At 46.3% G+C, this 22,287-nt stretch overlaps 2 protein-coding genes across 4 annotated transcripts in view; both read left to right on the forward strand.

Annotated features, from left to right (window-relative positions):
- The first annotated feature begins 45 nt into the window (after positions 1–45).
- mrpl44 (mitochondrial ribosomal protein L44) lies at positions 46–2,949 on the forward strand. Its single transcript, XM_062552118.1, has 4 exons — positions 46–250; positions 1,160–1,628; positions 1,880–2,058; positions 2,386–2,949. The coding sequence occupies exons 1-4, from the start codon at positions 75–77 to the stop codon at positions 2,564–2,566; spliced, it is 1,005 nt and encodes a 334-aa protein (XP_062408102.1). The 5' UTR covers positions 46–74; the 3' UTR covers positions 2,567–2,949.
- A 1,142-nt stretch (positions 2,950–4,091) lies between these two features.
- The window catches only part of agfg1a (ArfGAP with FG repeats 1a), a 34,095-nt gene continuing 15,899 nt past the window's right edge, over positions 4,092–22,287 (forward strand). The window contains exons 1-2 of one of the 3 annotated variants that reach the window (XM_062552143.1): positions 4,092–4,583; positions 17,516–17,609. In XM_062552143.1, coding sequence (XP_062408127.1) covers positions 4,417–4,583; positions 17,516–17,609 — 261 coding nt within the window. In that variant the 5' untranslated portion in view covers positions 4,092–4,416. The remainder of the gene's footprint in view (positions 4,584–17,515; positions 17,610–22,287) is intronic. The other 2 variants (XM_062552142.1, XM_062552144.1) reach the window with 2 other exon arrangements.

Consider the following 22,287-nt stretch of genomic DNA (forward strand, 5'->3'; position numbering starts at 1 on the left):
AAGCAGCCCGGAACTAAATAGGGGGGTGATCAGGGGAAGGTTATCAGCGATGCACACCTCTTTCCACAGCTGTCATGGCGTCAGGACTCCTTGGATCCCGTGGCGTGCTAACGCTCGGGCTTCATTATCAGCATGTCTGCCGCTCCGTTCTTGTCACACAGACCCGACAAAAGAAGCGTTGGATGAAGGCTTACACACGTATTATGGAAGCCAAACTTAAGCTCGAGGGACCCCCGCCACCGAAGCCACGGTTAGTTCACCGTCCAGCTAGCATGCCCTTAGCCAACGTTAGACAACATCAAGTGCAACGGTGGCTGACCCCTAGTGTCTTGTAGATAAGTGCATGTATATGTTATTGGTCTGCGTGCACGAAACATCTATCCATCTAACCTACGTTGACTATTTTATTTGCTAACGCTACCTTTGCATGGGAAGTGGGAACTAGTTACATACGTAACGTTGAGATAAGTCCTGTTTCCTATCATCCATGGTGCCCTCATTCCTTCATTTGATTCCGTGTTATAGTGCCAGTAATCCGCTAAACCCTGACTATTTTCTTCATAGGACATACTCGCAAGATTTGTAAAAGGATGCAGACCAAGACTGATTTGGTCATTAGATACAATTGTAATCCCCCCCTTGGATGCATACTAGTGGCACCCTTGGTTGTGTTTTTGTCATTCTGTGATCTTACACAGTCCTGACTCTGTACATGAGAAATAAATTGTATGGCTTCTACTGCAGAAAAACGGTTATAAACAAGTAATACGGAGACTATCGGCTCCATTAGCATGGAATGAAGGGGTGTATAGAGCTCAAATATCAACAGCCTACAGTAATTTCCCGCATATATAAGCCGCATTGTGTATAAGCCACAGGACAGTGTTTTATGCAAATTAAAAGAAACAAAACCATACTAACTGCCCCCCCTGTATTAACCTCAGCGGAAGAAATTTAGCGAAATCAATGTATAAGCTGCGGCTAATAGTCAGGAAATTACGGGTATTGCAAAACTGCACTGTCTGAGGATTGCATCTTCAAGGATTATAAAAAACGTACGCTCCAGTGAAACACTACACCTGGTTCTGTGGAGTTCACACACACACCTGGCCATGATGTTACTCACATGCTTATTATCTCCACCTTCATCTCTCCCCAGCTCAGAGAAGCCAAACTGGGATTTCCACGCAGAGGTGGAGGCGTTCGGCACCCGTTTGCAGGAGAACTTCCAGATGGAGAGGCTGAAGGCGGCCTTCGTGAACCCGTGCTACGTACGGGCGGAGCAGGAGCGACGTGGCGCCCTGGGCGTGGAGTCTGAGACGGCCGCGCTGGCCCTGAAGGACAACGCGGAGCTCCGCGCCAGAGGCCTTGCCCTCACCCGAGACTTCCTGTCGGACTGGTGCCGCGCCAGCTTCCCCAGCCTGCCCGCCGAGGGAGCGGCCGCTGTGGTGGACCACCTGATGTCGCCCGAGGTGGTGTGCCACGTGGCTCGGAACCTGGGTGTGGACGACCTGACGATGAGCGCAGAGTTCCCGGTGCCAGACGATGTTCTGTACGGAACGTTCTGCGCGGTGGTGGCTGTGCTGGAGGAGAGCAGTGGGCCACAGAGAGTCGGACTCTTCCTCAGGGTGAGAACCGGACACTGCCTGTCAGAATTCACAAACCTGCTCAAGACCCTGTCTGTCCCTTGAGATGCTGGCTTTTAGAGATCACTTCTTAGGCTTCCATTGCTGTTAAAGATTTGTGTGATCTTGTAGATGCAGACAAAATATTGTAATACCAAATTAGTCAATTGAATTGAATTGTGTTTGTCCCTGGTTCTCCGTTTACTCTATATTTCTACCCCCACCTTGTGTCCCCTCTCCATTTCTGTCTGCAGGATTTCTTGAGCACGCAGCTGATTGGTAAGGATCTGTTTGACCTGTGGTCAGTGGTGAACCCCATGGGCCTGCTGGTGGAAGAATGCACCCGCCGAGGGCTGCCTCTTCCCGAACCTCGTCTCCTTCGCTCAGCTGGGGCCAGCACTGTCCTGCCACTCTTCTTTGTGGGCCTCTACTGGTATGTCCAGACAACTAAGATTACTCTTACCACCATTTTCACTACCCTTATTGTTTACACATTACACATAAATATCATTAGTCATCATCAGCATTATTATTGGTTATTATTTGCATTTTTGCAAACAATGTATTTATTATATTTTATTAGAATGAATATTATTATTTATATCATATTGTAATAATCTCTCAATATTGATTGAGCGATTATTAACATATGTTTGTTGTTGTTGTTGTTGTTGTGTGTGTATGTATGTATGTATGTATGTATGTATCTGTGTGTGTGACATTTGTGGCTGACTGCATCTGTCTGTCTCTGTGTGATAAGTGATAAGAGACTCCTGGCGGAGGGTCCTGGGGAGACGCTGCTAGCTGCCGAGGAAGAGGCCGCGCGTGTGGGTCTCAGGAAGCTCTACGGATACACGGAGAACCGCCGGCCCTTGGATTTCAGCCCGGCCCCTCAACTGCAGACGTCCCAGGGCAACTCTCAAGCACTCAGCAGCGGTTAGAGGGGAACTCGCACGTTCTCACAAAAAAGTCAACGCTCTTGTCAAATCGCCGGAGGACTTTTAGCCTATTTCTCAAAGAAAGAAACCAACAACTGGTATTTTCTTGATCGGTTAGACAAAAGGTTTGAACAGGCTGAACAAAGATGTTGTAAATTCAGCAGAGCTACAGAACACGGAGACAAACAGCCACTCACACACACCTCAAAACAGGACCGAGAAATTGAGCTCACAAACACACACATTTGCAACCCCCGGATGTAAATCAGAGGCATTTCATTGGATGTCCTTGTTTTGTCTATTTGTTTTTGTCTGTCATTGCAAATGTATTATTAATACTCATGCAAAATATTCATGAATAATAAAATAGTTATTTCAGAAAAGGAGCTGGTAGTGGCAGCACTTAATTCTCATTTCTCTGTTATAATTTAATCATGAAAAGGTTCGTTTCGGAAGGCTCAGAGAGCGTAAATTATCAAGAAAATTATCAACGGTTGATGGCTTTAGAGATGGGGGGGAGGGGGTTCGTGCATATGTCTTCTATTGTGTCATTTCAAGAGAGCTGGCTTACTGTACATGGCCTCTGGTGGAAACAGACTAGCTTCAGGCAAGAGAGCTTCAGTCTTTATTATTTATAGTTTGTGTGTGCGTGTTTCCTTCTCTGTATACAAGCTTACACTGCGAGTGGTGAAGATGTGCCTGTTAAGAAAACAGGAAGTGGCACAGCCACAAACAGGAAATGCAGTGCTTGCGTCTTGTCTGTGTGACTGCTGTGCCAAGGCTTTGTCAGGAAGTCATCAAGCCCTCCTCATTATCAGTGGGCGAGCCTGATTTGCATAGCCAGAATTCCAGCAGTAACTTTGAGTGCAAACTGCCTGTTTATAAAGACTTTTTGTACATAATTCAAAAACAGTGGGATAAGATGGACACTATTGTAACTGCATACCAGAGAGCAGCCACTTGGCAAGACATTTGCAAATTATGCATTTTGCATGTGTACCTGACCTGTTTTAGTCCACATTGCCATTGCCATGTATATTTGTATTGTCATTGACCCACAACCACATGTATCCTGTTTCCACAGGTCATTTGGTCTAATGTTGGTAAAGCTTTTCAAATATACACACAAAAAGCCCAAGCCTGTGTATTCAGCACACGGTCCAACCAAATCAAAACAAGTACAGTAGGGCCTGCTTTATACAAGCAAAGTATACCTGGAAAGAAGTGTTATTTTACTAGAAAATGATTTAATCTGTTGATAGGCTACCTGGGGGACAGCTGTAAATGTGATGAAGAATGTAGTAGATTGCAATGAAATAGGTCTATACCTACATAAATGTAGGCAAATAGGAAAGTCTGCAAATGTTGACTTCCATATTTAAGAGTAGACAACTGGTAGATTGTAGAGGTAACACCACTGTGGTTTTGCGGTAGGCTATTGTCTAATGCTCTGCCTGGTGGTGTGTCAAAAAGAGGGGAAAACTTTTTTTATTCCAGGGCTGTAGTGAGTGTAACCCGCTGTGTGTGAATTAGGTCATGCAAACAGCGAATTGAAAGGCAGTTTTGGTTTGCTGGGTGGCGCTAACTCGCGCCTAGTCAGAATCCACTCACGGGCGTAGCATGCTCCTCTTGACTACGACGTTCCGATTCCTTGTTCGTGGAAACGTGGGGTCGTTGTGAATTCCGGTCCGTCTCTTCATTCAGCCGCCCTCCTCTGTGTGGCTACGCTCGATCGTGAGTCGGTAGCTATCCGTTAAGCCGCAGCAAGCAGCCTACGTTGTCTCTGGGTGTTTCAGGTCCTTCGCCGGTTTGTCTTTCCCCTTCCCTTGATCCTCACCATCCCGGCCCCAACCATGGCTGCGAGTGCGAAGCGAAAACAAGAGGAGAAACACCTGAAGATGCTCCGAGAAATGACTAGTTTGCCTCCCAATAGAAAGTGCTTTGACTGCGACCAACGCGGCCCAACCTATGCCAACATGACGGTGGGGTCCTTCGTTTGTACCTCCTGCTCCGGCATTCTGTAAGTAACACTTTCCTTGTTTGCAGGTCTGTTTTACTAGCAAGTGGCATTCTTTTATCTTGGGGACTAATGCATGTTAATAACTTGAATATGAGAGGTGGTTTTAAAAACACTTCACAGAAAGAGTTTGTAGACCTGCCTAACACAAGCCGACATTATTGTCTGCATTTTGACCGGTGGGTGGGGGGTTGGGTAGCTAGCTGGCTAGCCACATTTTCAGCTAAGTTATGTAGCCAGACATTTAGCGGTAATAGCGAACAGACATAAGCGCTACCCGGCAGTGCTAACAGGCTGCGACTGCGAGGCTGTTGTGCTTCAAACTATACAAATGTAAGAAATGAGCTGGTTTGAATTATTTAACAGATTGTGTGGTACTAAATGTCACCGGTCGCTGGGAACAGTAATGTTAGCCACCGTTGACTGGTACACGCTAGATAACGTTAGCCAAGCTAGGACTATCCTAACGTTATCAGAGAAAGATACCCACCCAGTGCACATTGGCTAGTTGTTAAACGCCCCTGATTCTGACCTGGTTAGGCCAGCTAGCTATGGCTAGCTGCATATACGGGCCCTTTTTTTCAGTGTCAGACATTCGCACTCAGCCACTCACCCAAGTTCACCAAAAATACTTAACGTTATCAGAGTTTGCTGTGAAAGAGGATTTATTACACCTAACGTCAGAATCCTAAATCTTGTAATGTTAGAACTTTGTCAGATGTGATAGTAAGAAGGCTTTTATCGCAGTGTCCTATGGGCAGCTTGCTACAGCACTCTCAATATTTCGCACATCACACCCTCATCCTCATGTAACATACTGTACCGGCAAGTTCTGACAGTTAGCCCGACCACCGCTAGAACTACCTAGTCCTCCGGACCAAGTTTAGCTCCGAGGCAAAGCCCGTGACAACTTGTTGATTGATCCTAAGCTAAACGATGAGCTGTGTTAATGGCGTGCAACACGCCACGACCCTGTGAGGGCAGTTCACAATGGCGCGTAATCCTACACTTGTTTACCGTTTACACCTTGTTTATTATTGACGCACGGCGTTAACTCGACTCCTCTTATTTGAAAGACAGTGATGACTTTCCACATGCATACTATGTTGCTGTTGTGAGCGAGCTCACCCACTGTCCGTGCAGTTAGCTAGTTAACGTAAGTTGGCATTAAATGTTTTTGACAGTTGTAGTGGCTCGGTCCAGAGCGGTCCAGCGCAGTCCGTCCCTGCCTGGTTGTGTAACTCAGCATCTGTACAGCTACGGATTTAGGATTAGTGTTAGATATTTGCTCCAACCCCCGCCCCTTCCCAAAAGGGAAAATAATCAGAATTCAACCCTCAGGGGAAGTCGAAGAAGTGTATTTTGTGTAGTAAAATTGCTGACGAATGAGCAGTTCTACATAATAGCGGAATAGCCCATTTCTTTCCCATCGTCATCAGTCGCTAAAAATGCAGACGAGGAGAGAGCTGTATCTAGGAAGCCTTCACACAAACAACGCAGGTTCACAGAATCATCTATAAGTTTGTATTGTGTCTGTGAGGATCGAGTTTGAAAAGCTAGTACACTTGATTATCCTCTCCAAAGTGTTTCCCCCACTAGGCAGCATCATGGAAAAATTCACAAGGACTCAAAATGTGGGTTCTGTGCCTTAGATTTATTATATTTTGTGTGTCCGACTGTTTTACAGCTAACAGTACCTTTCATATAGAAACTGGTTTCTTCCTGTGTGTGTGTGTGTGTGTGTGTGTGTGTGTGTGTGTGTGTGTGTGTGTGCGCGCGCGCGCATGTGCATACATATGCTTATCATTTCTGAGCAAATATTGTGTCCACCTAAGGTCCATCAGTGAAGTTATTTTTCTCAATGTAGACACGTTGGTCTCTGGAAGTTCAGTCACACGTTCAACACGGCCAGGTTCTTTCTGTTCCTGTTTTCCCAAAAGACTTCTGCCAGCGAAGCACTCCATACACTCTCTTTTCACACCAAAGACGGATTCAAATGATCCACATCACAGCTGGTAGCCCAAAACAGTGTTAGCCTACATCCTATCAAATGTATGTGTCAGTGTGTTCAGAACAGAATAGATATCTCTGTCCCACTCAACACAGTGGTGTGGCTGACCCCTCTAGTGCCGCTTTGTGAAGTGTCTCGGCAGTAGAGTTAGAATGGTTTTGACTCGTTTGTCCTTTCTATCTTAATGCAAGATAATGGTTTCCAGTCTACATGAAATAATCATGCATAGCCAAAAGTTCAATAAATAAGTCATGTCCATTAGTGGAGCTGATAGGTCTAACTGCAGCAATCTTTCCAAAGGAGATGCTGGCACCAAATACTGTATGTGTATTATAATCTATTGGTATGGTATCGTAAAGCCTGAGGATGAAAGTGATGCTTTATTTCTGTTGGTGTGAGTGTTTGTATTGTATTGAATCTGCGGATCATAATCTATGGATAGGAGATTCAAGTCATGTGTCCACTCTCACTGTGGTTTCCTCACTTATGTCTGTGTGTTGTAGATGTGGTATGACCACTGTTATGACACGTACGTACGTTGTGTTCAGATTGCTTCCCACAGGGTGTGGGGGAAATCGAATCGAATCTCTCAGACAGCCCCCTCCCCACCCACACACACACACACACACTCCCTCCAGTTACTGTCAGACCTCACCTTCCCTGATGTTGGTCAGTCTGGGGAGTTTTTAGGTGTCAGGAGGAGAAAAAGAGAGAGGAATGTGCTATCCCATGTGGACCGCCACTCATTTTCTCTTTCTCTCTCTCTCTCTCTCTCTCTCTCTGTCTCTCTCTCTCTCACCCCTCCCTCTCACACACACGCACGCACACACACACATCCTGTACGCTTTCACCTTCTACACTCTTCTATGTTCTAGCCCATCCGTCACATCTTAACTTAACTTGAGTGGTCTTCCTTGTTGGATCATTTCTGTTCTCTCTAGCTTCTCATCCTGTGCTCTGGGGCAGATAGGCAGCTTTGTACTTCCTGCTTCGCACAGCCCTGGCTGGAAGTGTTGATTGGGGAGAGGTATGGGCCGAGGACTCGTCACACATCACACAAATGCACACACACACCCACACACACCCACACACATGCACACTATTCCCAGTGTTCCTACTTTCTGCCTCTCCTCATTCTCCTTCAACCCCTCTCCTGTCAACGTCATGTGTTAGTTTTCCTGCACATGGATGAAACTTAGTCCTGGATTGTGTTCATTGACTCTCTTCTAGTCTAGTACTAAACTTAATCTGTGTCTGGGAATCCAGCAGTGCTCCTCTCCTGGTCTTTCTCTCTTCTCTTTCCCTTTCTTTCTCTCTCTCTCTCTCTCTCTCTCTCTCTCTCTCCCTCTCCCTCTCCCTCTCCCTCTCTTTCTTTCTTTCTCTCTCTCTCTCTCTCTCTCTCTCCTGCATTCATCTTCTCCAGTGCCCCTCGTTGCGTCGTCTTTCCTTTTGCTCTCCATCTCCTTTAATCTCTACTGGCTCATCGTCCCTCTCTCTCTGGTGGGGATGGAGAATGCCGTGCATTTCCCTGCAGTGCTGTGTGTGTGGTGTGTGTGGTGTGTGTGGGTGTGTGTGTGTGTGTGTGTGGTGGGGGTAGGGGGGTGTAATTGAGTTCTTTTCTGAGCCACTGGCACATTTCCGTGTGTCCTGAGAGGGCTGCCTGGAGCCTCCTGAGCATCAGAGAGTAGAGTAGGCCAAGGGCTGCTGGGGAACCCCTCAGCTGAACCCTGATTGGCTGATCAGGGCACCGTGTGGAGCAGTTTTATCAAGTTTTATTGGCTGATGATGAAATGGTATGTTCCTGTGTAGCCAGTCCTGATTCGCTTGCTCGGGGGAAAGTTGTGGACGATGATGAGGATGATGATGATTCTGTTTGGCTGATTGGTTGCTCTGGTTGCAATATTTGCTGGTTTGAAGTGGTCGTGCGGGTGAGAGTTTTTCAGTTGCTTAGTTAGTCTATATTTACTTTGTGTGTGTGTGTGTGTGTGTGTGTGTGTGTTAAAGATGTTCCGCAATCCCTGGTGTTTGGTTTAAAAACGCCAAATACCAACCTCTGTGGTCAAATAAATGAAAGTTGGTATCTGCTCAGTGAAGGCAAGATTCCTGTGAATGTTGGTTGGCCTATGTCTGACCTGATCGGGCATTGCCCCTTGGCATACGCCGAACTTAATGTCATGCTTGAATATAGCACCAGCAGCTTTTTCAGTCTTCAGTTTCACTCATGAATTATGACGGCGAGCCCTGTCACCGATTGCTAGATGGTAAATCGTTAGCAATTGAAGCTTAGATGCCCCCGTTTCTTTATGATCCTATATCACCAACACCACGCATCAAATTCATTGCATTTTAGGGATGAAATGTGAAGAGAAAATGTTTTGTGTCGTCTTTTGTATCAATGTGGTAAAATAAAAAAACAAAGCTAAGCTAACCAGCTGTTATATCAAGTCAAGTCAATAATTATTTGTTCCCAACGAGGCAATTGGTTGATCAAATGTTAATGAAAACAACATTCAAAATTGTCCATTCAATTGTCAATTCAACCCACTGCATTCTTTGAAAGCTCCTAAAATGACATGGGTTTCCAAAATCATAGCAAATTCTGTGAAAATCATAGTGATCTGAATCCAACCTAATTGTAAGAGTGACGTTTGCCTTACTCAAGTAACCTCTTCTACTCTATTGGACAGAACCAGTGGGATGACCCATGATTAAATCCTTATTACATTGCTGATATGCAGTAATAAATCTGTGGGAGTCATGAATAAATCAGCAGTGAGGGTGGAGTGGAGGAATCGGCGGACGTGTCTGCACGATTGAGAAATAGATTGTGTGGAAGTGGGTGAGTGTTCACTGCATGAGTGAGATGAATCACTCATACTGGGTGGATGAGTGAGTGATGTCTCATTTTCTCGCAGCAAGGCCGAGTTGTGTCACGTGTGTTTCTCTCTCTCTGTGTGTGTGTGTGTGCGCGCGCACGCACGCATGTGTGTATTCTCTCTCTGTAGTAGACATGGCAGTCATGTAATGTGACTAAGCGCATTTGGAGCAGTCCTTATTGATGCCATGATAGTAAGTGATTTGGGGGCAGATGCCGACCAGTCTGGCCCCTCAAGCAGGTCACCGCTGGGTCAAGACAAGCAAACACATACACACACACATACACACATATCACACACACACATACACATGGGGGTTCTTCAAGGGGTCGTTGTGTAAACACATTCCTTCTGTGGGTGTGTCCGACTTTGCTGCTTGAAGAACAAGAGCCTGCGTGTGTGTGTTGTGTGTGTGTGAAAGAGAGAGGGTGGGCCCTTATTTGAAATGTGTGTTTGTTTTTTACAATGTGCTTTATGTTTGAAACTTCTGGTCATTCATCCCACTCTTGACTGTGTGAATGTGTGGAGTAGCGTAGTGTGTGCATGTATGTATGTATGTATGGCACAGCCTTACAGCCTGCTGCTGACCATGTTGGTGTGTGTGAAGGATTTATATCTTGTGGCGCATCTTGTCTGCCTTTGGGTCACATTGTTAACCTTCCCCCCTTGCACGCAGCCAACAAGCTTCTGCCTTCTGGTCATGCCATTTTCACAGGCCTGCTTGTACCTCTGGGCTACTTTGAGAACATAGAGATTGTTGGAGCCATAGAGAGGACAGTGCCATAGACTGCAGTACAGTCATTTCCTGTGTATTAGCTGCATTGTGTATGAGCCGCAGGACAGTGTTTCATGCGAGTTAAAATAAACAAAATCCTATTAATACCCTATTAACTGCCCTCCGTGTATAACCTTATAGCTGTAGAAATTTTGCAAAATCAATGTGTAAGCCGCGGCTAATAGTTGGGAAGTTATGGTGTGTAGATGTCAAGCGATGCTGACAAATATTGTCAGTTTTCAGTGGATTTGAAAAATAAATGAGCTCATTCTGCTCTCACGTTCAGCCTTATTGGCTAGCTGTCTAACCCAAGTGATCCCCTCTACCTGATGCGTATGCTTGCCAGCTGTAGAAAGATAAGGAAGATTAAAATACTTGAATTGGCCCAGTACAAGTAAATAATGCACCATTAATTACCACTTGCTGAAAAATACTTCAACCATTCATGTTTATTTGAGACAGCAATGAACATGATTTCTTTGCCAGGTCTACTTTGTCATCTCATCTATGTCAGTCACCACCACATCATTCCAGGTGGTGTGTGTGTGTGTGTGTGTGTGTGTGTGTGTGTGTGTGTGTGTGTGTGTGTGTGTGTGTGTGTGTGTGTGTGTGTGTGTGTGTGTGTGTGTGTGTGTGTGTGTGTGTGTGTGTGTGTGTGTGTGTGTGTGTGTGTGTGTGTGTGTGTGTGTGTGTGTGTGTGTGTGTGTGTGTGTGTGTGTGTGTGTGTGTGTGTGTGTGTGTGTGTGTGTGTGTGTGTGTGTGTGTGTGTGTGTGTGTGTGTGTCTGTCGCCTCGGGCTCATGTAAACTTCAGGTGGCCTCCCCTCAGCCCAAACACACATGTGGAGCTGCTGCCAAGCCAGCTGCTTCCTCCTGGCCCATCAGCCTAGTTCTGTAGCCCCCTCACTGTGATAGGCCCAGCAGGGGAGGAAGGGGAGCCTGAAGGGAGTTGTAGTCTTTTTTTGCTGAGTGGCAGGAAGTGCAGTATGCAAATGAGGGATAGCTACCCCTGCTGTGAGTCTCGAACGTGGTACAAAGCTCTGTGTGTGTGTGAGCGAGAGAGAGAGAGCGTACAGCTCCTCTGTGGGAGGCCTCTGTCCTAGAGCGATGTGTGTAAGTGTGTGTTAGAATTCTGCAGCTGTGAGGGTGGCGACCACCAAGGAGCCAGTGATTTCTTTGTGTTACTCTGCTGCTGCAGTCTCTCTCACCCTATTCACCCTGGGTGAATATATCCATTTAATGCACACACACACACACACACACACACACACCACAGGTCAATTACCATTACATATTATATTCTACTTTTTAACTTTTTTTTATATACAGACACACCCGCACACCACCTGAAATATATTCAGTGTCTGCGGCGCTCAAGAATATTTTTTACACACACAAAGAAAGGTGGTTGTTACTGTGTGGAAGAGCACACTTAAATGCTGCCAGTGTTATGGATACTTTCCCTGTATCTGACCCAGATTTTCTGAACTGGCCTCCACTCTGACCTGCCCAAGGCTCTGAACACACACACACACACACACACACACACACACACACACACACACACACACACACACACACACACATACACACACACACAAAGCACACAGGTGAAAAGAACGGATATGCATATCATGTGATCCATGCAGACAGATCTAGTTATGTGAACTAGGATGCTAGTCATGTGGGAAAGTCAACTTCATATGTTCACGTAACTTACTGGCAAAAATCCAATGCATTTGCCTTTGTATTTTCTTTCAGGACACACACACACACACACACACACACACACACACACACACAACTCACAACAAGTTAGGGATACCTGTCTTTCGGGTGAAATTTATGGAAAATGTCAAATGTTCAGTGTACTACAGTGGTATTAGATCATAAAAGTAGGGCATTTAAGTAGAAGCATGCAATGGTGATTTCCTCATCTCAAACAAAGTATTGGAACAAAGGCCAGCAAAGGTCACCCAAAAGCCGAATATCCCTGACTTTCTGTGAGTGCTGCATGTGCTGAGTCTGACCTACTTGTGTTTGACATGTTCCTCATGTGATGCTTGTGCTTCCTATCTCACACACACACACACACACACACACACACACACACACACCGTCCTGGCCCCCGCTCTCTCCTTAGACTTCCTCCTTACTCAGCGGGAACACAGAAATATGTTTTTTTGTAGTGTTTTTAACTGGCTGCTCTCTCCCTCCCTCCTCCCCTACACAGGTGGGAACAGACAACAGCTGACACCTGTGTGTGTGTGTGTTGGTATCACTATCCACACACACACACACACACACACACACACACCACCTGCATGCATGTTACTAGGTTTAAGGTTTAATCTTGAGAGATGAGTGTCAGAGATGCATAGCTGTGTGTGTGTTTAACAAATGTTCCAGTCTTGTGACTGTGCTGATGTTGAAGTCTGTTTATCAGGTATGAGCACAGAATCACCCTTAGGCAAGAGGTAGAGCTAATGAGTGTGTGTGTGTGTGTGTGTGTGTGTGTGTGTGTGTGTGTGTGTGTGTGTGTGTGTGTGTGTGCCTGCGCGCTTGTCACAGTCAGACAGGAGTGGATCTCTCCTCTCTGCACTGTGCACTGTGTTCATTAGGGCAGTGTTTTTCAACCTTTTTTGAGCCAAGGCACACTTTTTTCATTGAAAAAATCCTGAGGCACACCACCAGCCGAAAATGTTAAATAAAATGAAATTTTATGGAAAATTAAATTAAATAAAAATCTGTTGCCCGCATTAATGATATCAAGTCATTCTTGTCAAAGTGTCTTGAATAGGAATCAAATGAACACAAAGAAAATTATTTCTATTCACTCTTTTTTAGACCACTTAGGTGAAATTGGATAATTTCCCACGGCACACCTAACAATGTGTCACGGCACACTAGTGTGCCACGGCACAGTGGTTGAAAAACACTGCATTAGGGCCTCAGCTCCACTCCACCTCGTCCCATCACACACACACACACACACTCACACACACACACACACACACACACACACACACACACACACACACACACACACACACCAAACACACACACACCATATTAAAAAATCAACACATGAAAGAGAGAGGCTGTGTGTGCTGGTGGGAGCATCTAACGTAATGGGGCTTTGAAGAGATATCTCTTACTCACTAACTGGTTCTTTAGACGCGCTCGTCAGCAGTTTGGGCTGAGTGCTTTGCGTGGCCTGATTCATCCATCTCCATTTTAAATAGCCTGAAGTTGTTGCATCAAATGCACTCTGGTGAATTCTGGTGCAATAAGGACAAATGAGAAGGGAGTGAGTGAGTGAGTGACTGAGTGGGTGGAGGGGGAAGTAGCTGTGGTAGAAAAAAAAAAAATCAAAAAGACATGGTGGATTTTGGACTTGCAAAACAATTGTGTGACTAACCACTGAATTGCATCACTTTTATCGCGGATTCGTCATGATGTCCTTCTTGCTTAATGATAATGGGGAAACGAGAGACTTCATATCGCATCCTTAGAAGATACTGACATACGTTTAGATGTGCTGATTTTTTACGTAGGCAATGCGGATGCCTCACCATGAATATGGTTGACTTTTCACTCTGTAGCTTAATGAATGGCACTGGTTCTGTTTGACAGTGAGTACAGCACTGTTAGATGATGCCGTGTCAATGTGAGGTGTTTGTCATTTATTCATTTTTATTGGTTGAATATTTTGATATTGTTTTCTTTTCAGTCCGTCTGGGAATTCATGCAGCATTAGTGTCTTAGCCAAGCTCAGGGTTTCATTAGGCAATTACTCCATCCGTCTCTCTCTCTTAAGCGCTGGGCTGCTGCTCGCGAACTGTTTAGGAAGGAATACATTTCGCTGTCTCTGGTGCTCCGGTTCTGAGAGAGCAGCTCCTTAGTTCTCAGATTGCGTAAGAGAGGAAGCTGGAGGGTTTGTCAGGGATTTCTTTTTTTTGTGTCCCTCCTCCAGGGCAGGTTTCGATCAGGTAACGTAACCCTCCGCCAGCTGTTCGTGCCTCGTGTTCACGTCATGCCACGGCCGACCTGGCACCGATGCGTAGCGTCATTTTTTAATCCGTCCCGAGGTTGCGCTGCGACTATTGCTCAAGTCTGTCTCAGACATCAGAGCTCCCGCTCTTCTTCCCCCTTTCATAACTCTTGGGCGGCCAGCACACCATCTCCCCCGCTTGTGTGGACTCGTGTGTGTGTGTGTGTGTGTGTGTGTGTGTGTGTGTGTGTGTGTGTGTGTGTGTGTGTGTGTGTGTGTGTGTGTGTGTGTGTGTGTGTGTGTGTGTGTGTGTGTGTGTGTGTGTGTGTGTGTGTGTGTGTGTGTGTGTGTGTGTGTGTGTGTGTGTGTGTGTGTGTGGACCTGTGGCTCTGGTGTGTGTGGACCTGTGGCTCAGGTGTGTGTGGACCTGTGGCTCAGGTCAGGTGTGTGTAGACCTGTGGCTCTGGTGTGTGTGGAGTGGACCTGTGGCTCTGGTATGTGTGGACCTGTGGCTCAGGTGTGTGTGGACCTGTCTCTCACGTTTGTGTGTGGACCTGATCTGCCAGAGTTGCATTGAGTCGACCTGGGGACCAAAATGTTACCCAACATGCCTTTAGCGTTCGTCGGCGTCCCCTCTGTAAATATTGTGATTTAAGTGCCACTGTGCACAGAAAACGTAAGGACAGACGACGTTAAAGATAACTTAAGCCGAATATATGGATAAGTCCATCTTAGCGGAGTGTCAAGTGTGGGCCGTGCCCGTCTGAGTCAGCCGCCGTCTCTGGCCGTAAGAGTCCACGTTAAGTCCCCTGATGGGATTACAGAGCCGGGGACCGTCAGAGGTTTTGATGTCTGGCATCGACCGGCAGACGTGATCTGCCACGAGCACAGGGAACACGTACAGCCATAACCCTCGCCAACCCTCGCCAACCGCCGTCTCCTCGGCCCATACAGTAGCTGCGGTGACTATGGTGGGGGTTTTCCCCTGACTCAGAGCAAGTAGGACAGGCCAATGAGGCCATGCGTGAATTGGGTGGCAGTGAATTTGGTGCAGAGCAGAGTCACCGAAGGTTTGCGCACACACACACACACACACACACACACACACACACACACACTTACACCTACACGCATGTGTGCACGTCTTCTGCACAGTATGTACAAGCAGTATGTCTGCTCTGCTGCGGACAGAAGCTGTCGTTGCCTCTGTGAGCACAAGATCTGTGATTGAATCTGCACGCTCAGAGCCTGTCGGCAGCAGAGCAGTCTGTCATCGCCATGGTACCCTGGCCACTGGACACTGGACAGAACAACGGTATGGCCTTATAATATCTGTGTGTGTATTTGTGTCGATCTCTCACACACTCTCTCTCTCTCTTTTTGTGTGTGTGTGTGCATGTGTGGGTGTGGGTGTGGTGTGGTATTATACCCATGTCAACCCCAGAGCAGTGATACTGGCCAGCCTTCCTGCTGTCATCCAGTAGGTGACACAACACCTCCGATGTGTTGTGCAGCTGACATGTTCCCTCTCCACAGATGGTGGGCGGGTGTGTGTGTGTGTGTGTGTCTGTGTGTGGGTGGGTATGGGCGGATGAGTGGATGGATGGGAGGGTGTGTGTCGGGTTCTGAGCCATATCAATGTTGAATTCAGTCGTCCATAGCAGTGTTCTGAATTATTTAGGTGTTTGGTCAAGTGTAATAAGGCTTAGAAACACACACACACACACTCACACACACACACACACACACACACAGAAACTGTTTTAGTGTCAAAGGCATGGTGAATGAGACAATGCCTCCATCATATCCTGTAGGGAATCCATCTCTCTACTGTTCCGTATTGTAATCCAAATGTATACAGGCCTTCATTTGTGCATTTATACTCTTTGTGCTTGATCGAGTGTGTGTGTGTGTGTGTGTGTGTGTGTGTGTGTGTGTGTGTGTGTGTGTACATTGTGTTTGTGTGACTGAATAGGGCATCTCAGATGTCTGCTCTTCTGGTTACTAGAAATTCTGGTTGTGCCTCCTTACGACAGCACCCTCTAGGCCATGAAGTCATATCACTGTACTCCTCACTCTAGACATACTGCAGTGTGTATGACAGGGAGAGGGAGGGAGGGAGGGGTTGGAGAGGAGATGTGTTTGCCAACCCAAATAAAATGTCCTACTTGTTTTTGAAGCCTACAAGAGACACCTCAGCTGGGAATTGGGCAAGATCTGACAGAAAGAGGGAGGGAGGGAGGGAAAGAGAATGAGGAATAGAGGAGGTGGAGGATGAGCGAGCAAGGGAGAGAGTGTTTGTGAGAGATTTATAAATGCCTTATCTATTCGGTAATGTATTGTTTGATGTCCTGCTTTGGCAATGCAAAACAATATTTGTCATGCCAATAAAGCTACCTTGAATTGAGTTGAGAGAGAGGGAGGGAGAGAGGAAGAGAGGGAGAGAGGGAGGGAGAGAGAGAGAGGGAGAGGGTTGATGGCAAGAGAGGCAAACAAGTGCAAGTGAAGATCTAAACAATACAGGAGAGGCAGAGTAATGAAGGGTGGTCACAGGAGGGGGAACGGAAGGGTGTGGTTTGACAACCATACACACACACACACACACACACTCACTCTTCCCATGGGAATTCTGATCTGGAAGAGGGAAATGATGGAAGGAAACAGTCCTTGTGCTGCTCATACACACATGCACACGCACACATGCACACACACACATGCACACACACACATGCACGCGCACACGTGTCGTCGTTAGGTTGTAAATTCTTGTCTGCTGAAAGTCTGCATACCATAGCGATGGCCGGGATATTGACGATGCTTGTCTGTGCACGCACGCACGCACGCACGCACGCACGCACGCACGCACGCACGCACGCACGCACGCACGCACGCACACACACACACAGAATGTAAGGGAGGTAGGAAGAGCCCTAATGTCCTTGTCCCATATCTGTGTGTAATAAGCCCAGTGCCCAGCAGGATTGTAATGAATTGGCTCAGACTAGAGATCTCCCTCTCACTCACCCATCCCTTTCTTACACACACACACACACACACAAAGTAACTACACACACACACGCTCGCATGCATGCATGAAGTAACTACACGCACACACACACACACACACACACACACACACACGAAACATGCACACATAAAATGCTCAGTCTAATGATTACGTACTGAATGCGTACTTTCCTCAAAACAAAATTAACCCCCCCATCTTTCTGTCTGTGTTTTCCTCTCTCCCCCTCTTTCTGTACAATCCCTCCTCATCACAGACGAGGACTGAACCCCCCACACAGAGTGAAGTCCATCTCCATGACGACCTTCGCACAGCAGGAAATCGAGTTTCTTCAGAAGCACGGGAATGAGGTAGGCAAGGCATCCATCGCCAACACGGTCATTGAGCCCTCCACCCCCACCCCAACCCCCACCCCACCCTTAAGTCAAACGGGTCAGGGACTTCTCATCTGGCCCAGAGCCTTGGGGGATGGTGACGGGAGGGGCGGGTTTGCTGTATACGTAGAGATGGACCTTCTCAGGAATGGACTCTGGCATTCATTAGTGCTGCCCGTCGCTGGGCAAACTGTGACGTTTCATTCGGGCAAAGGGTGGGGAGGGGAGGTGTGTTCAGGGGAGGAGAGCCGTATATGCTGGGGGGAGGGGGGGAGGGAGGGAGGGAGGGAGGGAGGGAGGGAGAAGGAGAGACGGAAACATGGGGCTATTGGAGAAAGGGGAGGTATGAGGAAAGGGAGATGTTTGAGGTTTTGTCGTTCTGTAATCTTCTGTGATGACTTCATGGAATGAATAGCCTGTGTGTTGCAATGGGGCCGGAACAGCGTGTCACAGACTAAAGTTCATCACGTCTGAACTTTTGTTTTCCTTTCTCTGAATGTTTGTCTCTGTGACTCAGCTGTGCTCCACTAAAGAGGTGGCTTACTTGTTTCGAGTGTTTCCCATGAATAGATGTGTGTTTCCTGCATATTTTACTCATGCGGGTCAAATATACCCTTTTGGCCCTACCACAGAGAATGACGCATCTGAACTGATGAGCCAACCTTGGATGAGACTTTTTAAACTTCGCTTTAGCTAAATTTACTTTGTATTTTACATTGGGCCCATCAAAGCATTATGAAGTCTTTATGAATAATTGTCTCTCTGTCAAGTACCCAGGATCGGGTCAGTACCCTTATGCCTTCAAGGATGAAAAAATTATTTGCATACTCAGGCTTTGATTGGTTGACCATAGATTCATGACATGATAGACAGTCGATTCAATAGTCGACAATTAAATGATGAATTGTTCCAGCCCTATTCGTGTCGTCATATCATCATCCAGAGTCATATTGAGGCTTTATCTTTTGGCACACTTTATCTCTCTATCTGTCTTTTATGTAGCAAAAACGCAAGTCTAGTTGTGTCAATGTTCAGATGAAGGGAAGTGCAAAACCACTTTTGTGAAGCTTGAGAGAAACTCCCTGTGAAGCTGCACCTTTAGAGAAGGGGATATGGAACACTGCTAAGAGTCTCCAGAGGTTTGTTGAGCTTTTAGTCCAGCGCGGTGTCCATGGAGACGGTGTAGCGGGCAGGCAGTAAACGTTGTGCTCACACGCCCCGTGGTGTGTTCCCCAGATGAATTTGACCGATGGTCACTCTGGAATTTAAAACGTTCCTGTGCTCTCCTAAACTCAACGAAGATAAGCTGTTTCTTCTCTCTCTATCTATATCTATCTCTCTCGCTCTCTCGGTATCTATCTGTCTCTGTCTGTCTCTCGCTCTCTCTGTCTGCATAACCAGCAGAAAATTTAAGAGTGAGAATTTGGACTACGTTATTCCCTGAACTAAGCTACCTTGATAGCACTTAGCTAGCCCAGTTCATTCATTAGGATCCAAACAGAGATGAAGTTAGAAGCGACCAAACACCTCCATGTTTTCCTTATTAAAATACAGTTATGTTAAGTGCTATCAAAGTAGCGCCGCACGCAGTGAGTGCACGCATAAGGGAATAGCGTAGTTTAACATGAAAATACGGTGGAGTGTTCGTTTAGCACTAATATTGGTGAGGTGAATCCTTGCATTCAGCATCACCTCTGCTCTGTACTGTACAGTAGTGTGTTGGTGATGCATAGTGGGGCGAGCAGGGAAGTTTCTCTCTTTCACCGATTCCTCTTATTCATCCCTCTGTTCTTACAGCTCTTATTTGAAGCCGTGTCTATGTATTGCTGGAGTGTGTGTGAGGGGTTTGCATTTGTCTTAAGCATTCCCAGGATGTTTTCCTGAATCCCTAAATTGAGGTTGATGAGGGTGGAATTAGTATAGTTTAATTATCCTGGGTTAACACGCATTCTCTCTCTCTCTCTCTCTCTCTCTCTCTCTCTCCCTCTCTCTTGCCAGTCCTCTATTTTAATAAGCCCACACACAGGCCACCTCATGAGAATTGTGCACAGAGGGAGATGAGGGATAGTGTGTGACATCAGTCAGTGGCTCATAGTTTGCATGTACTTTCCATGTGTGCCATGTGTATACTCTCCATGTACACACACAGGTGTTTTCCTGCTTGGCCTATATCAGACAAACACCTGCATATTTGTGTATGTGTAATGTAAGGTTGTCTCTATATTTATGTGAATCCTCAGTGTTTCATCTGTTAGGAACTCAAGGTTATCTGTGTGTGTGAGTGTGCGTGTGTGTGGGTTGATTTCTGCAGTGTCTGTCGTTAGAGATGGAGAGAACTAAAGCGAGAGTGAGATGAAAGTAAAGAGTTGGGTGAGTAAAGATGAGAGGACGGGAGAAAGTGGAGGAAACCCAAAATGAGTCAGACATATCAAATGATAGACGCAAACGGAATGAGGAAGACGAGGGGGTGAAGAGAAGGTACCGACGAGGAGGAGTGGTTGCTATGGTTATGTGATCTGTGGTGTGCCAGTTGGTTGCGATAGTAGTTGCTGGAGCCGTTGGGCTCTCAAAGCAGGTTTGAATCTTTCAGAAAGTCTGTTTGAGGAGCCAGCACCGTACTTGGGACAGCCCCACAGTGCATGATGTCTCCAATATCCAGTCATCTCTCTCTCTCGCTCTCTCACTCTCACTATTCCTCTCTGTCCCTATCTCTCTCTCTCTCTTTCTGTCTGTCTGTCTCTCGCTGTCTCTATCTCTCTCTCTCTCTCTCTCTCTCTCTGACCTTGTATATGTAGTACTTCTTCGTCTCATCACAGTGTCTATTATCTGGCCTCATTTCACCCTAGGTTTTCCTGTCACACATTTCTCTCTTTATCAGCCTCCCTGTCTGTCTGTTTCTCTTTCTATCTCTATCTCTCTCTCTCTCTCTCTCTCTCTCCCTGTCTCTGCACACCCACCCCAATGAGAGACGGCCACGGTGTTTCCCCCCCCCCCCCTTCCTTGACAGGGGCTCCCTTGGAATCCAGGAATGTTCTGGAATGTGCCAAATTCTACTGCTGTGTTGGCTGCGGTTTGCAACGTTTGCAAGCATTTAAGCACTCACATTTAACTACTCGTCACAGCCGCACATAGTCAGGACCTGAATATATCTGTAGAAGCGCTCTGTTAATGTGTGTGTGTGTGTGTGTGTGTGTGTGCTGGCTCGCTGGCTCGCTGGCTGGCGTCAGGCCTGAATGGGGCATTGTTCTTCCTCTTCCTCTCTGATGTTTCCACATTACTGAGCTGTTTTGTAAGTAGAGCCCAGAGGGGCCATCCACCTTATCACTGCACAAGTATACCAGTCGTGACGTGTGTGCCAAACCCTAAGCGTCTCCCCTTGATACGCTTAAGATCCCACTTGAAATGGTGTCATGCTGTATGTGTCTAATGGTGTATGTTTTCTGATACATGTAGTCTGATAGCTGTTGTCAGGTCCCGGTTGTACTTCATTTGAGTTAATTAACTAGGGCCGTGCTCAGTTCAATATGGGAGGTCAGGGTGGCAGAGGTGGGATGGTTTGGACTGACTGAGTAAAGATGTGTTGTGTAGGCCCCCGACTCACATGTTGGTGTCCCAAGATCAGTCTCGAGTCCAGTGCCCTTTGTGGCTGATTGTATGGTGCGTTCATGAGCAGCTGGGAAGTGGGAGGATTCTAGACTTTTGGGGGTGCATGTCACACGTGAACTGGGAAATTCCCAGTTTGAAGTGGAGGCTTTGGGTGAACTACCAGGAGAATGTTTTGACGTCACTCAATTTAGTGAATGCTCTTACTTCAGATGTGGGGAGTTTAGAAGGTGGAACCTTCCCACTTCCCAACCGCTTGACTGCAGTAGTACAGCCAGCTCTGAAACAGGGCTTTCTGCTTCAGTAGGGACCTCTGAAATTCCGTTGCGTCAATCAATTAATCGATTGTCATTGTCAGTTATTAAATAAATTGCCAACTATTTTGGTATGATTAATTCCTTAGTTCTTTCTTTTTTTATTTGATCTATTTTTTTATTGTCAGTTTTACTAACTCCTCGATGACGGTAAGCTAAATGTTTTCGGTGTGTGGACAAAACAAAGCATAATCTTGGGCTTTAGGAAACACTGATTAACAAAACATAATCCTGGGCTTTGGGAAAAACTGATTCACTTAAAAAAACAAAAACAAATTGTTATTGTATCGATCAAACAACTAATTGATTAATCAAGAAAGTAATCAACAGATTAATCATCTATTAATCATCTATTACTTGCAGCACTACTCTGGAAGCAGTGGTGGACCACTCAGATCCAGTATGAGGCTGATCTATTGAGGCCCCAAATCATGGGCTCCATTACCAGACAGCTTACAGTACATGTAGTATTCATGTACTCAACACTTTCCTGTGCATTAGCCGCATTGTGTATAAGCCGCAGGACAGAGTTTTTTGCAAGTTAAAAGAAACAAAACCATATTAATACCATATTAACTCCCCCCCGTGTATTAACCTCATAGCTGAAGAAGTTTTGCAAAATCAATGTATAAACCACAGCTAATAGTGGGGAAATTACTGTAGTAATAATCATGTACTCAACACTCTACTAATAATGTTATGCTGTGGCTAACTTATACAAAGAGCAACTTGTAGGC

Source organism: Sardina pilchardus, chromosome 13 (assembly GCF_963854185.1).
Source record: "Sardina pilchardus chromosome 13, fSarPil1.1, whole genome shotgun sequence".
Taxonomy (NCBI): domain Eukaryota; kingdom Metazoa; phylum Chordata; class Actinopteri; order Clupeiformes; family Clupeidae; genus Sardina; species Sardina pilchardus.